Genomic DNA, 15128 nt, shown 5'->3' on the forward strand with positions numbered 1-15128 from the left:
TGGGGACAGGGGGCCCAGGCCGCTGGAGGCCGGCCTCCCAGGATGCTAAGCACACCCTCTGCTGTGGTCCGAAGTGGGTGGGTCAGTGAGGCAGGGGAGACCGGGGACCACCCTCTTCCCACACAGCTGGTGAGACCCCCGTGGGATGTCCAGTACCCAAAGGCCAAGGGCAGGCTTCAGGTGCACGGGGAAGGTGGCCACTTCCTGGACTGTTCCTTATTTTCTTAGCGCCAAGGGAAGCCCGGGCTAGAGGTGTTCAGTATTTTAGCGAGTGTGATAACAGACGGACAGTCGCCCTCCCCCAACCCCTGGCCTTGGAAACACTGAAAGGTTGAGGCCCAGTTGGCCAGGCGGCCTTGCCCATACCTACCTGGACCTGACTGTAAGCAGAGGTGACCAGTCTTTGAAATGAAACTGCTGATGCTAAATGCTGGCAGCTGGGAGCCATGGAGGGCCAGCTCTTGGCTGGCCGCCCTGTGCCTTAACTTCACCAGGCAAGGAACTAGTTTAGGTGTAGCTGGCACCTCGTTGGGGCCTTTCTGAGTTCGTGCCTCTTGCCAGGGAGCAGCAGCCTCACTCCATCAGGATGGGTCTCTGGCTTTGCTTCCCACCCCCCAACCCCCAGCAGGAGAGAGTGGACCAAGCCACCCCCAGACTCGCTTGTCCCGGTCTGATCAGATGTGCATGGAGTCGGGATGGGCCAGCACAGAAAGCCTGTGCCAGAACTGTGGGCAGACCTACCACCTGACCTGCCAGCCCGGGCCCCCACCATCTGACCTCCTGGAGCAGGCTGGGGCTCTGGCCAGACTCCGTTTGGACAAGATTATTGTCACTCCCATCCTGATTTTTTTTTATTTATTTATTTTTAATTGAAGGATAGTTGCTTTACAATATTGTGTTGGTTTGGGTCACACATCAACGTGAATCAGTCATAGGTATACATGTGTGCTTTTTTGAGGACTAACAAAGCTCAAATTCTTTCTAAAAATCTGGAGGCTCCCGGGCTTTGCACCTGTGCTGAGCCCATACTGGATGTAACTTTAGAGACCTGGTTCTCAGTGCAGGAAGGGAAGCCGTAGATGTGTTTATAGGGCCAGGGTGACCGTAGGGACTGCACAGCCCCTCCTGAGAGCCACACACCCCTGCTGTCTGGCACACTTGAGGGTGCCAAGGAGCATGGGATTCAGGAGGGAACCCATCCCTCAGTGACTGCATCCTTGTCACGGATGGGCACAGAACTGAAGCCAGTCAAACAACAGAGAGTGGAGAGAGGAAGAAACCTCTGCCCCCTCTGGCGGCAACCACAGTCTCATTTACACATCTTTGTGGATCTGGGCAAGAGTGAGCCAGCCCTGGGTTCCCTGCAGGTGGCCGTGAGGCCCAGTTCGTGGGCTCTGGTGACCAGGGCTTGACTTTGCTGAACGCTCTGGAGGACTCAGATGCATCGTTCGGTCAGAGAGGCAGAAGTTTCCACTGCAGGAAACAAAACTCTCAAGGTTTGACTGGATGCTACTATTTGCAAAAGAAACAAAGGATCCACCCAGGTGGGTGTCAGGCTGCCTCCATCATCTGGGATCCCAGACAGTGAATTGGGGCCAGAGCAACAGGTAGAGGCATGCAGGATTCCAGAACTGGCAGAGGGAAGTGCCAGGACCATCCGAAGCAGCAATGCAGACTCTCTGAAGGGACCAGAGGAGGTGCCCGATAGGACGTGGGGGCTGGACTGGGGTAAGTGGCTCAAGGACTCTGCACCATTCTGGATTTTTACTGAGAAGACTCAGTTCGGGCTTCCCGGATAGTCCAGTGTCTGAGTCCACCTTGCAATGCAGAGGATGCTGGTTCAATCCTTGGTCCAGGAAGATGCCACAGGGCAACTAAGCCCGTGCATAACTACTGAGCCTGCGCTCTGGAGCCCAGGAGCCACAACTACTGAGCCCATGTGCTGCAACTACTGAAGCCCTAGAGCCCATGCTCCACAACAGGAAAAGCCACTGCAGTGAGAAGCCTGCACACCACAACTAGAGAGTAGCCCCTGCTCTCCCGCGAGGAAAGCAAGCCCAGGCATGGCAATAAAGACCTGAAGTGAAAGTCACTCAGCTGCGTCCAACTCTTTGCGACCCCATGGACTGTACAGTCCATGGAATTCTCCAGGCCAGAATGGGTATCCTTTCCCTTCTCCAGGGGATCTTCCTGACCCCCAGGTCTTTCTCACATTGCAAGGAGGATGCTTTACCAGCTGAGCCACAAGAGAAGGCCAATGAAGACCTAGCGAAGCCAAAAAATAGAATTGAAAAAAAAAAAAGACGACAACTCAGTTCTTGGGACTGGAGGTCTTCTCAGAAGAGGAACTATTTCTTCCCGCCTGATCTGGTATTTATAGAAGATTCCAGAGACACAACAGTAACATTCAGGCACAAATGTCTGTGCTGGTCATATGATGGTGGACCAGGGATGGATGGCCAGGGATGGATGGCAGTCTCACAAACAGTGTGGAGAATGGGCCACCCTGGGAGGAACCAGGCCTGGAAACTCTGTCCTGTGCACTTCCGGGCTGTCGGCCCAGCAGTGGGGCTGTCAGACTCTGGGCTTGGGGTGTGGAGCTGGACCTGGTGGGGAGTGCTGCAAAGACGCCAAGAGCTGAGGGACCAGAGACTGGGCTGGTCAGATGGGCTGACCCTGCCCTCACTTCCTGACCGCCTGGGGATGGTGAAGTTTCTGCCGACTGGTTTCCATCCCTGGGGCCTCGGGTGGGAGCAGGCCTTTACCCCTGCACCTGGGTCTCTGATGGGAGAGGAAGACCACCCAGGAGGAGCCAGCCCACCTGCAGAGAGGAAGAGGCTGGGGCCCAGGGAGTGGCCAGGAGTGTCGTCTGAGCTGGTTTGGGCTTCCCTGATGGCTCAGATGGTAAAGAGTCTGCCTGCAATGCAGGAGACCAGGGTTCGATCCCTGGGTTGGGAAGATCCCCTGGAGAAGGAAATAGCAACCCACTCCAGTATTCTTGCCTGGAGAATCCCCGTAGACAGAGGAGCCTGGCGGGCTACAGTCCATGGGGTCGAAAAAGAGCTGGACACAACTGAGTGACTAACGCACACTGCCACTCACCAGCCCTGTAACTGGAGGCTGCTGTGCCTCTGTGAGACGCTATTTGCTCATCTGTAAGATGGGAGAGGGTGACACCTTCCTTGTTGGGTGGGCCTAGAACAGTGTGGCATGTGGTAAAGGGAATGCTTGCAGTCATTCTTATCATCCCGAATCCCAAAGCCCTTCCTCTCCACCTCCTCCCTCAGCAGCCCTGCCACCAGCTGCTTTGGGGAAAAACAGACACAGGATAGCAAACTCAGCCCTGGGGAAGGGAGCCTTTCAGGAGCTCTGGCCCAGGACGGACATGGGCAGGAGATGGAGGAGGTCGCCATGGCTGAGGCCAGGCACCTTTACTGCAGCCTCTGACCTTCCTGGAAGGTGCCTGCATGATGCAGCTCCCAGGAGACTGGGCTGTCAGGCGCTGAAGCACCCAGACCACCAACACCCCCATCCCAGCTGCGACCTACAGACGCTTGCATAATAACAGGTTCCACTTTCACTCTTAATGCTCTTCAGCAGACATGCAGACCCAAAGCTGCTGGGGCCAGTGCCCCAGGACAGGGGAGGCCTGGGGCAGGCTGGGGAAGGCCAAAATTTGAAAAGAATCAAGACACTAGGCAGATGGTCAGGAGTGACCGCATGTCTGTTAGTTAGGCAGCAGAAGGCACCCAGCCAGTGAGGCTGCAGCCTCCTAATCAGGGCCTGAGGTCTGTGCTCCTGCCTCATCTGTCTACCCTGGTTGCAGAAGGAGGGGTCCTGCTTGTTCTCTGCAGTGGCCACAGCCTGGAACTGTCCCAGTGGGGCCCATCCTGGAGTCTCCAGGGTTCCCAGACATAATGTGAGGTGGGGAGAGAATGGGAAGACAGTGATTGGGTTTTTCTGCTTCTCTTCTAGGCTGGAAGCTAAATCCGGTGGTAGGGGCAGTCTATGGACCTGAATTCTATGCAGGTAAAGGCTGGGAGCTGGGGCGTGGACTTGGGGAGGGCCCGGCCGAGTATTCAGGTCTTCCTGCGTGGGAGGACGCGGCCAGGGACGCGGCCAGGGGCGTGGCCAGGCAGGGGTGGGGCGGGGCCGGACAGGAGGTGTGGCCAGGTGAAGTGGTGGTCAGGCTCCCAGCCCTGCCGCCTCCTCTCCTCTAAGCTGTCAGCTGTCCCTCTCACACGGTCCCCTCTCCGGCCCCCTCTCTTGCAGTGACGGGGTTCCCCTACCCCACGACCGGCACAGCCGTTGCCTACAGGGGCGCGCACCTGCGGGGTCGGGGCCGGGCTGTGTACAATACGTTCCGGGCTGCACCGCCCCCGCCCCCCATCCCGACTTACGGAGCGTGAGTACCTGGCGGGCACAGGGAGGGAGGCTTGGAGAAAGGCCCAGGGGGCGTGGGGAGGGAGGCGTGGTGCAGCCAGGGGCGCTAGGCAGCCTTTCCAGAGCCGCGGGGGCGGGGGGTGGGGCTTGAACCCCAGCCTTCACACTGCAGTCGCCTCCACATCAGTACCCCCACCCCCACCCTGCTCCGGGATCTCAGGGTCACTGGCATGTGGGGGACGTTCAGAGCCCCAGCACCTTGCCCATTGCTTTCAGGGTCGTGGTCGGCCCTGGAGCTCCCTGGGCCTTCTCCAAGCCCTCCCTGGTCCCTTCCCCCGGGGCCCGGGGCCCTCCGACCCTAATAGGGGGGTCCAGCTGCCTGGGGTGGAGCAGAGGGAGGGTAAGTAAGCAAGGTGGGCCGATGGGCCCCTGGGTTTGTGGGAGAAAGGAGCTGACCAGCAAGGGTGTTACTCTATTGTTATACCAAAACAGGGCACTGGATCAAACGCTTGTTAAAATGCCAGTCCCATGGGCAGGGCTGGCACCCTGCCCCCTCCCTCCTCAGCAGACTCCGGAGCCGGCCTACCCCACCTCTCCAGCGTTCCCACCACTCTCTTGTCCGTTTGCTTCCAGGGTCGTGTATCAGGATGGCTTTTATGGTGCTGAGATTTATGTAAGTGCAGCCCCGGGGGAGGGAGGGTAGATGAATCCGATGTCTCACGTGTCTCGATGAACAGTCAGTGTCCCCCACTCCCTGCCCCGCTCCCCCCACCCCTCCCATCCTGGGAGCCCAGGAGAGCAGCCTCAGCTAAACCGGGGTTATCCCAGCTCAGGGTGGCAGTAGTAATGGATTCCCAGCAGCACGATGAGCCACGTGTGTCTTCTCTATTTCACAAGCCGTAGGTTGTACGATGGGGGCCGAGGGTGACTTTCCCATATCCCTAACCACATTAGGGTCACTGAGTGGGCCCCCAAGGGCACCCCAGATCCATTGCAGAGGCTCAGAGAATGACCGGGAGGTAGGGGCTCCAGGGCAGACCGCTGGATGGAGTCCTGCCTTCTCTCCTCTTTCACGGGGCATCACTTGCTGCTTCCTTTAGCTCGGAGCCCTTGCTGACAACCCCCATCCCCCACTGCCATCCTGGGTGGTGGTCACCTGTAATTCAGCCATCCGTTGGTCAGGGCTAAGATGTGGTCTGAGTTAATGCCCTTTGCCCCTGACCCGTCCCAGCATCCAACACCCAGAGTCACCCATGGGTTCTCCGTGCCCCTCAGCATCAAGGTTGGGAGTACACTGGCTTGGTGGCAGGTCTGTGAACATCTACTGTGTGCCAAAGCTTTGAACACAGCCAGACATATAATTATTGGTGCCCACCCGTGTGTTGAATGCACAAATGGACACATGAATGAATGAAAGAATGAGTGAAGGAGGTGTATGGACACCCTGCCCTACCTTGAACCATGCCACTAGACTAGACCACAAGCCAGGTGCTCTCAGGCGTGTGCCAGCCACCCCTCACCTGCCCAAGGTGAAGGCTGAAAGGCTGTGTTTGCCCCACTAAGCCTGTGTGCCGTGTCCCCCCCGCCTTACCTTGCAGGGAGGCTATGCCGCCTACAGATACGCTCAGCCAGCAGCAGCTGCAGCCGCCTACAGTGACAGGTACCTGGGGAGGGGTGGAGGGCTGGGTGGAATGGGGAGGAGAAGATGGACGGGTCACAGGACTGGGCTGTGACAGACAAGAAGCCTTACCCACCACTCCAGGCCTGGGGGTGCTTCCCCCTGGGGGAACATAGAGTCTGGACAAAGGAAAGCAAGTCTTCATGGGCTTAGAGACCCCAAGCCAGCAAGCCCCAAACTTCTGTAATCACTTCCTGCCTTCACACCATGAGAGGCCTTGGGACACCGCCCCCCGCCCCCCCCAATCTGGGAAGCAGACAGTTCCTCTGATGCCCAGCCCTGGAGGCCTGACCCCTCCACCACCACCACCCTGAGCTTTGGAGCCCTGAGTGAGACGGTAATCAGGAGCCTTGGTTTCTGCCCGGGACACCACTGACCCTTCTCAATGCTCCCAGGCCTGAGAGCCTTCAGCCCCGAGAAAGAAAGGCAGAGCATGTGCTCAGCTGTGAGTACATCCAGAGGCCCGAGGAGGGTTCTCTCTTGTTTTGAGGGCCAGCCCTGTGGTGACGGGGCTGCCTTGATGCCTTTCCCTGTGGGCACTCAGCCTGTTGGCCTCTGCCTGCTGCTTGGGGAAGCGTGCAGGCTCCAGAGCCGGGAGTCCAGTGGGCACTTCGTGGAGGGTAGCTGTTGCTCTTGGCAGTGGCACTGAAGGCCCCTCGGCCCTCCCTTCCAGGGGCAGGCGGCACCCTCAGCGTCTGGCCCCTGGGTGTTGTCTGGGGCACAGCAGGCCAGCTCATGGTCAGCACTCACTGGATGTGTTCAGAGGGTGGCCAGCTATGTTCCCTCCAAACCAGCAGGAAGGAGGAAGAAGGGGTGTGCAGGGGAGGGCAGGGCCTTGGGGTGCTGTCTCCAGGGAGGCGGGAGACCCTAACCTGCCCCGTCACCCCCCACCCCCCTCCCTGTGCTCACCTCCCCAGTTACGGCAGAGTCTACGCGGCTGCTGACCCCTACCATCACACCATCGGCCCCGCAGCGACCTACAGCATTGGAACCATGGTAAGGAGGCCCAGGCCGGGCTGAGGCCGGGGTGGGCGAGCAGGCCCTTTAGGGGAATGCCCCAGACCTCGGCCAGGTGCCTGGCAGGACAGGGGCCTGGATCTGAGCTGGGCAGGACCTGCCCCTTTGTGCCCTGGTGGAGTCAGAGGGAGGTGGGCCCGCCCAGACAGGCAGCTGCCCGGTAACGTCGTCTGGGAGACCTTCTGGTGTAGCCTGCTCTGCTGAGCCCTGTAGCTAAAGTCCGATCATCCCAGCCTTCCACTCCGGGACCAGGAAAACCCGACGGAACCTCCTGGCGGGGGCGCCAGAGGCAGCAGGGCCTCCACTTCCCCTCGTGTGGGCGTGTCCGTGCCTCTGTGTTCTGTCACCCCCTCACTGTACCTTTCCTCACTACCCACGCCCCTGCTGCGTGACCCTCCGTGGTTCCAGCTGGGCCTGCGGGTCTCTCTTGGGGAGGCGGGGCCTCTGCCCTGGGCTTCAGCGGGGGGCGGAGGGGGCGCACTTCTGATGGGCCTGCTGAGGCCCGGAGGTGCGCGGGCCAGTGTGTCTGTGTGTGTGTGTATGTATGGCCAGCTCTTGACACATACGGCCCAGCTCACTCTGTACCCCGAAATCTGCTTCCAGTGAACACCTACCTTCCAGGCCCACCCCAACCCCCCAGCCCCATGGGGTATTAATGTCGGTTTTTAACTAGCTTGGCATCCAGCATCAAAGATGAAAACGTTTTGGGCAGAGTAAAGAGGGAGGAGGTTCAGAGACAATATGGATTTTTTTTTCACCTCCCTTGTTTTTGATTACTCCCTCCCAATTTTCGTTTTGTCTTTTTTTTTTATTTTTAACGAGCCTCAGACATCCCAAGCAGCCGCGGGTCCCAGGCCTCTGGGTGAAGGGGCAGGCCCAGGCCCACTCCCAGATGAAGGCCCCAAAACTGGCTTGCGGGCTTCTTGGCTTCAGAATTGCCAGGCCCTCTGCGAAGCTGTTAGCTAAAAGCTTTTGTTAATTCACAGAGGGTTCCCTCTTATGTTTTCTTTTATTTTTTTAAGATTTTCTGTGTTTTTCCCCCCAACTTTTCTGCTCTGGCACTTGCCATTTTCTTCCTTTCTCTGGGGAAGCTGGTGGGTGGGGCAGGAGTTTTCTGCGTAGGTCTCCCTGACCCAGGGGAGCCCCGGAGCACAGGAAAGCGAGCGTGACAAAGGCCCGTCCTCCCGGCTGGACGGAGGAGGCACAGGGACCCCAGAAGGCCCCTGGAGCTGGATGAGCAGACGCAGTCCTTCCTGATAGAGCCAAGGCCCCAGGAACCCTGACTAGAGGCCCCTCTCCCCTTCGGTGCCTGGAGGGGCTGAGGCCTGCCCACCTCCGCGGCCCCGATGGGCATGGAGGAGGCGGGGCTTCTGCTCCCACCTTCCCCAGATGACAGACGATGGAGGAAGCGGGCAGGGAAGGGTCAGGCCTGAGCCAACAAAGTGCCCAAAAGACATCTCAGACCTCGTTATCCAGAAGCTCTGTGGCTGGTGACCCCAGCACCTCTCTGACCCCAAGACCACCAACCACATCGGAAATAGGCCCAGCACCCCTCCGGCTGCCATGACAACCAGCGTCCATTCTCCCCAAGGCAGAATGGAAGCGGGGGGGACAGAAGACGGGATTTAGCTGTTTCTCTTTTTGTTTTTCTTTTTTTTTTTTCCTTTTTGCTTTCCCCCTCCCCTCCCGAAAGGCGGTACTGATTGGCTGTTTTTCATCTTTGATGTTGCAGGCTAGCCTCTGCCGAGGAGGGTACAGCCGCTTCACCCCCTACTAGCAAGAGGCCCAGCCCCTAACAGCATTCACTCTGACTGCCTAGTACACACCAAACCCAGCAGTCCAAAGGCAGGCACAGCCACTCCGAGGACAGTGCGCCCCTCCCGGTCAGCGACACGCGCCGCTGACCTCCGCGACTCCTTAAGTCCATAGGTTTTACCTCCAGCCAGCTGGTCTCCCCCCACGATGGCGTGTGTGTCTTTGACCATGGTCACCCCTGTATGTCTGAAACCTTGGTTCCTATTTTGACTCTGTTGATGTTGTGCCCCACCGCACCCCCAGCCCTGAGCCATTTCAGTTATAGGATGCACAAAGGGGGAGGGGCTAGGTTACCAGAAGACCTCTTCTCAAGACTAGCAATAGAGCCCGAGAGAGCCATGCCCACTCTCCTGTCGCCTGTCCCCACATCGCCCCAAGGAAGACACCAGTCCAGCCTCCCCAGGAAGTCACCCCAGCCAGTCTGGCCACAGCCCTGCCCCTGCCCCTGGGGTTCAGGCGGCGAGGGGCTCTTGTCTGTCTGCCCCACTTGGTGGGTTCCCAGCCTCGACAGTGGTCACTCCTGACCTTCACCCAGCTAATCTCAGGAGTAGCTGTCTCTGCCCTCCTTGTCTCCATTTAGCTAAACTCACGTTTCTGATTAAATCTGACTGATGTTTCCTGCTGAAGTTGTCACAAGTCACGGGGGAACCGCACCAGCCTCAGAGGTTCCTTAGCCTCTGTTATAAGAAACGAAAGAGTCTAAAAATTGTCAGCCCTGCAGTGCCTGGAGGCCCTCCCTTAGCTTGTCTGCCCCTCTGCCCACACTCGTGAGTCTCTCCAATCTGGCCACGCTCTGGAGACGGGGTCCCTGCCAGCTTGGCACCCCGGTCTGTATTTGAGTGCAGCACTGCCTTCCCTTCCCCAAGCTTGAAATGTTCTTTTCCGGGTACATTTCTGGAAGGGGAGTCTGAGCGAGAGAGCAGGGCAAGGCGGTACTCACCACCCAGCCCCTCTGGCAGGACAGTACTTAGCACCCACCTCCTGTCCGGAGAAGCTCGGGGCTCAACTCTGCTGCAGGGCTCTGGGGCCTGCAGGTAAAGCTGAGATGGCTGGGGGAGCTTCTGGAAGCTTCATGTGCAGCCCTGGCACCTCTGTTATAGGAGAAAGTGGCCAGGTCAAGGAGGCCCTGGGCTCCTATGTGCCAGAGCTGGCTTCTGGGGGTATGGGCAGCCAGCTAGAGGGTGCAGGTCCCTGCCAGCCAGGGCGTGAGCCTCCGCCCACCCCACCAGCACACCGTTTCCGGTTGGCAGGGTGGGCAGGCCTCTAGAGGGTACCCAGCCAGCTCACCTCCACTGCCTGAAGACCCTCTCAGCTGCCTCATTCCAGAACCCCACCGTGGCCCATGCAGCGCCGTCCACCCACCATGCCCTGACCTCTGCCCTCATCCGCCCCGAGCAGCCCGGTCCTGCCCACCCAGGTCTTAGCAGAATCTACCAGTAGCTTCTACCGCTGGGCACACTGCGGCTCTTCCGTCCCCGCCACCCCATCCTCCCCCCTCCGCCCCCACTGGAGGGCGGAGGTCTGCATTCAATGCCCTTAATCAAGATGAGGGGGCTCCTGAAGCTGGGAGTGGGGCCGGTGTGGGGGTGCCCTCCCTCCCACCCACCTGGCACCCAGGGTCCCAGATCCTGCTCCCCCACCCCCCACCCCGTAGCACACCCGGCAGTTGCTTCTGTGAACTGCAAGTCCTGCCTTTCTGTTTCTGTTGTAGTGAAAGCTTCTGCCGTTTCCTTCTTGGACCATGAAGGGCAAAAACAAAACAAAAAAAATCACAAAAAAAAATTCACAAAACAAAAAACAAAATAATAATAAAAAAAAAAAGATGTTCAGATCCAAGCAACAAAAACAACCAACCAAACCGAGAAGCATCCACCACGTCCGAGTCCGTGAGCCCGCGAGCCGCCGCACCCACCGCAGCGAGGGAGCAAGTCTGCGGGAAGATGGGGGGTGGAGGGGTAGGGGGGGCGCCTCATTTTCTACCAAGTCTTCCTTCCGGGCCCCACTCGGGGCAGCGTGGGGCCAGTGGTGAGAAGATGCAGGCCCGAGCAGGAGGAGCGGCCAGCAGGACTTGACCTTGGCTGCTGACGGTGCCAACAGAGGGAACGGGCGCGGGGAGGGGGTCGGCTTCTCATCCCAGGGCTTCTGCTGTGCCCGGTCACCCCCCTACCCGTGTCTCCTGCTCTGGGCCCCAGCTACCCCTCCTGCCTCACCGCCAACACCCGTGTCCTGCAAACCTGAGGAAGAGGAGGTGGCAGGGACTGACCAGCAGCAGCCCTGGGCTCCGAACCCAACACCAAGGGCTGATGTCTTTCCAGAACTCCGGGGCACCCAGGGCCCCTCCACGTCAGGGGGCTCCGGCTGCCCAGCCAGGGGGTGGGGGCCTGCAGGCTGAGGACTTGCTCGGACTGGTGGGTTTCTGGTTCCCTTTCTGGAGGCGGCCCTGGGTCTGGCCCAGGGGAGGGAAGGCCAGCCTCACCGCTGCAGCTGGAACAGAGGGACAGGACTGGCCAGCGCCTGGCTGCAGGGTGAGGTTGGGGTCACGGTGCTGTGGGTCTGGATGGCACGTCCGAGCAGGGAGAGCGAGGGGGTAGGGGAAGGCCTGGGTGGTCCGCGGCCCTCTTCCCCTGCTCCCAGATCAGGTCCCAGGGTGGCCGCAGACAGTGGGCAGCAGGGAGGAGCCCCTGGCCAGGCAGGGAGAGCTGGAGTCAGGGAAGCAGCAGAAAAGAACAAAAGATGTAGGCTGCCAACATGGCTCCACTGTCTCATGAAACTTAAAAGGTGAAAAAAAGAAAAGAAAATACACCTCACTTTATATTCAGCATCAGCTCCTGAAGCTACTGAGACGAGTCTCCTTTTCTATTCCCGGTGTACATAGCCCCGCGCCGCCTCCGGCTTCGTCCTCTGTACAGGCCCCTCGACCCTCTGCTGTTCTGGGCCCTTTCCTGCTCCGCACCCCCCGCCCCTGGCCCTGCGCCCCCCCGCCCCCCACCCCCTGCCCCCCAGGACTGCAGCCAGGCCCCAGGCTTCCTTTCTTACCATTCTGTATGCTTCCAAGGTGTGACCATTTAAATCAACCGTATTATTATTATTAAGATTATTAATAAAGATTTTTCTTCGAACCAGGACGACTCTTTTTGATTGGCCGGCCCCCTGGGCACAGAGGACCAGGACAGGCAGCTTCTTTCTCCCAGGAAGCCAGACGGCCAGGGGGAGTCAGAAGACCCTTCTGGGAGAGACTCTAGCACCCCCCATCCTCTCCTCCAGACTGTTGTCTCCTCCAGCCCATCCCGAGTCTGGAGGCAGGGCTCCTAGCCTGCGGGTAAGGTCTGTGAAGTGACCGGCAGGGTATAAGGCGGCAGCCCCACCCCACCACCCCACCAACCCCCCAACTGGCTGCCGCTCCGCAGTTACTGCCCCACATGGTCCCTGATGGGGCCTGACCGCAGGCAGACCCCAGCCCGCCCCCCACCCCAGTGGGGCATCTGGATGAGAGAGGGCAAGCTGGGCGGTTGAGGCTGCTGCACTCGGGGCCAGCCGTGGTCCCGAGGAACGGAGCTGCTTAAAGGTAAGCCCCCTCTTCGCCACCCCTGTGAGCCCCCAACCCTGGTGGGATGGGGTGGAGGAGAGTGGCTGCCACCCCCCAACCCCCACCCCCGGGAGAGGAGGGAGAGCTGGGAGGCGAAGCAGAATTCAAACCAGCAGCCTGAAAGCCGTGGGCTGGGGGCTGCGATGGGCGGCGGACTCCAAACCCAACCACACTGCCCCCTCCACGTCTCGCCAGGACCCGCGCTCTTCATTTTTCACAGCACCGGATAATTTATTTCAGGGCGATTACACACACCAGAGGGGCACGGGCTTAAATGCCGACATATTAATTTTCCTACATACGAGCCTTTACGTCGGCGGGACCGGGGGCCGTGCTCTAGGGGAGCCGGGGCTGTGCGATCCCTCCGCACGCCACGCTCCGCTAAACCCCCTTACCTCTAATTGCTTGCTCACCAGACTGTGAGAAAATAATTGCCACTATAAATTTTCCCTCCTTCTCTGCATAAAATATTCGGAAAACCAGCACTTAAAAAAGGAAGAGGGGGGTGCTCCTGAAATAAGAGCAGCAGGGCATCAGAGCTGTGCTGCCCACTTCTGGGCGCCTGGCTGCGTGCCCCCTGACCCCCATCCCTGGGGCGGCAGGGGCAGGCGGGAGCCCTCACCCCCAGTTCAAAATGGGGAGGCTCAAAACATTTCCAGGGAAAGTCAAGGGAGCAGTTCCCCAACCCTGACAGTCTCCTGGGAGAACCAGGGGTGCTGGGAGGCTTGTTCAGGGTCAGACACTGGAGGTGGCTTCCTGGCCTGCCGGAGCCATCATCCCCTCCCAAACAAACCTCTTCCCACCCTGGGACTGAGCTGGGCCGCACACGTGGGGTGTGAAGAATAAAACGTTCCCAGTTGGGAAAGACCTGGAACCTGAGTTCCTGCGTGGGGCTGTGAAAGGGGCACATGGGCACCTGGGAAGCAGGGCAGGTTGAGACAGAGGCCATTGTCCGCCGAGAAGGAGACTCCTGTGTCCTGCGCGAGCAGGCTCAGTGGCTAAGTCTGAGTGTCTGACTCTTCAGCGACCCCGTGGACCGTAGCCCCCGTCCTCCTGTCTGTGGGATTTCTCAGGCCAAGAGTACTGGAGTGGGTTGGTATTTCCTTCTCCAAGGGATCTTCCCGACCCAGGGGTCAACCCCACCTGTGCCCTGTGTCTCCTGCTTGGCAGGCAGATTCTTTACCACTGAGCCACTCTCCTCTCCCAGTTCCGAGGGCCAGGGCGGACGCAGTGTGGCTACAGTGCCGCCTGGCGGCCTCTCCCTTCCCTACAGCCTCAATCAAGTCTGCTGACCCCAAGCTGGCATAGGAGGCCCACCCTCCAGCTGGGAGGTCACCCCAGAGTGTCCTGGCCCTTGGCATCATCCACATCTCGTAGCACAGAGGGGAGGACAAGAGGAACAGGGAAGTAACACCTCCATCACTGGCCTATGGGGCCTGGAGGTGAGAGACCCCCCAAGAACAAGGGCCAACGGCCTTCACCAGAGGGCCACAGCAGAGCCCACTTGGGCCTCGAGAGGGGAGGGGAGCAGGGTTCCCCAAGGCTGCGGGGCCAAGATCCCTCCCAGGAAGCCACCCATGTGTCAAAGGGGAGCTGTGTGGCAGGAGGCGCTGTCTCTGGCTCGCTGACCCCCGCCTCGTCCCTGTGCAGAACCGCTGGGCAGCCTCAGCTTGGGCAGAGGATGGAGGGAGGTGCTGCAGAGAGAAGGAAGCAGGAGGAGGGACCGCAGTGGAGAGAGCTGCGGCCCCCGAGCCGTGATGCTCCGGGCTAACACCTGCTCGAGGGACCGGCTGAGCAGGAGGGTGTGGAGGCAGGAGGTGACCCAGAGCCCCCACACAGGGCTGGGGGCTGCTGGGTGCAGCCCAAAGGGCCTTCCTGGGCGCTGCCCGGCCACCTGCTGTCCAAGCTCACTGGGCTCACTAGCTCCCACCTATAACCCAGAAGAGACAAAGCAGGACCCAGGGCCAGTGGGGACATTCCAGAAGTGGCTCTGGCTCTGGGGAACAGTATACCAGGAAAGCCAGGTCACCAGGTGGTCTGGCCCATGTGCCCACCCTGCTGGGGGCTGGTGTGACCTGGCACAGCCTGGCTGGGGGCTCCCACGGCTGGGGTAGAAGGCACCCCGGGGAGCCCCTCCCAGCACCTGCAGGGGCTGCTGTTCCTATGCTACCACCCCCCCAATCCCAGCTCTGCACCCCCATCATGGCCCCTCTATCTCATTCCCACCCTTGGAAGCATCTCAGGGCCCTCCTGCCACTATGAAGCTCCTTCCTAATTGTTCCAACTGCAGGAATGAAAGGTCACCATTGTCAGCATAAGTGTCTCTCAGCCTATTAGGCAATACCCTTTACGGAATTCTCTAGGCTAAATGTTCCCAAATCTTTTCACTTGTACCTAGTATAGTATCCTATTGTACCTGGTATAGTATACTACTGAGAGAGATGAGACCAAGGCTGGGGTGGGGCGGGGTGTCCATTCACCTCTGGGAATTATCAACTCAGCAAACCGACTTCTCAGCTTTCCTATTGCAATGCCCCAATGAAGAGCCACAGCCTGCTCGCCCACGGTCTTCTCGTCCAGCCCTGGGGACCCGGGTCTTTCCTGAACACTTGTGAGGCCCCGGCGCAGAAGAAGCCTTTAGCCTTGAGA

The 15128-nt window shown here is 59.5% G+C and overlaps 1 protein-coding gene across 2 annotated transcripts in view; it reads left to right on the forward strand.

The window, feature by feature from the left end:
- The window catches only part of RBFOX3 (RNA binding fox-1 homolog 3), a 317599-nt gene extending 308703 nt beyond the window's left edge, over positions 1–8896 (forward strand). For both annotated transcript variants that reach the window (XM_061141266.1, XM_061141267.1), the window contains exons 9-14: positions 3976–4029; positions 4273–4405; positions 5017–5056; positions 5982–6043; positions 6979–7057; positions 8811–8896. In XM_061141266.1, the coding sequence (XP_060997249.1) occupies positions 3976–4029; positions 4273–4405; positions 5017–5056; positions 5982–6043; positions 6979–7057; positions 8811–8855 (413 nt within the window). In that variant the 3' untranslated portion in view covers positions 8856–8896. The remainder of the gene's footprint in view (positions 1–3975; positions 4030–4272; positions 4406–5016; positions 5057–5981; positions 6044–6978; positions 7058–8810) is intronic.
- The last annotated feature ends 6232 nt before the right edge of the window (positions 8897–15128 follow it).

Source organism: Dama dama, chromosome 5 (genome assembly GCF_033118175.1).
Source record: "Dama dama isolate Ldn47 chromosome 5, ASM3311817v1, whole genome shotgun sequence".
NCBI lineage: Eukaryota > Metazoa > Chordata > Mammalia > Artiodactyla > Cervidae > Dama > Dama dama.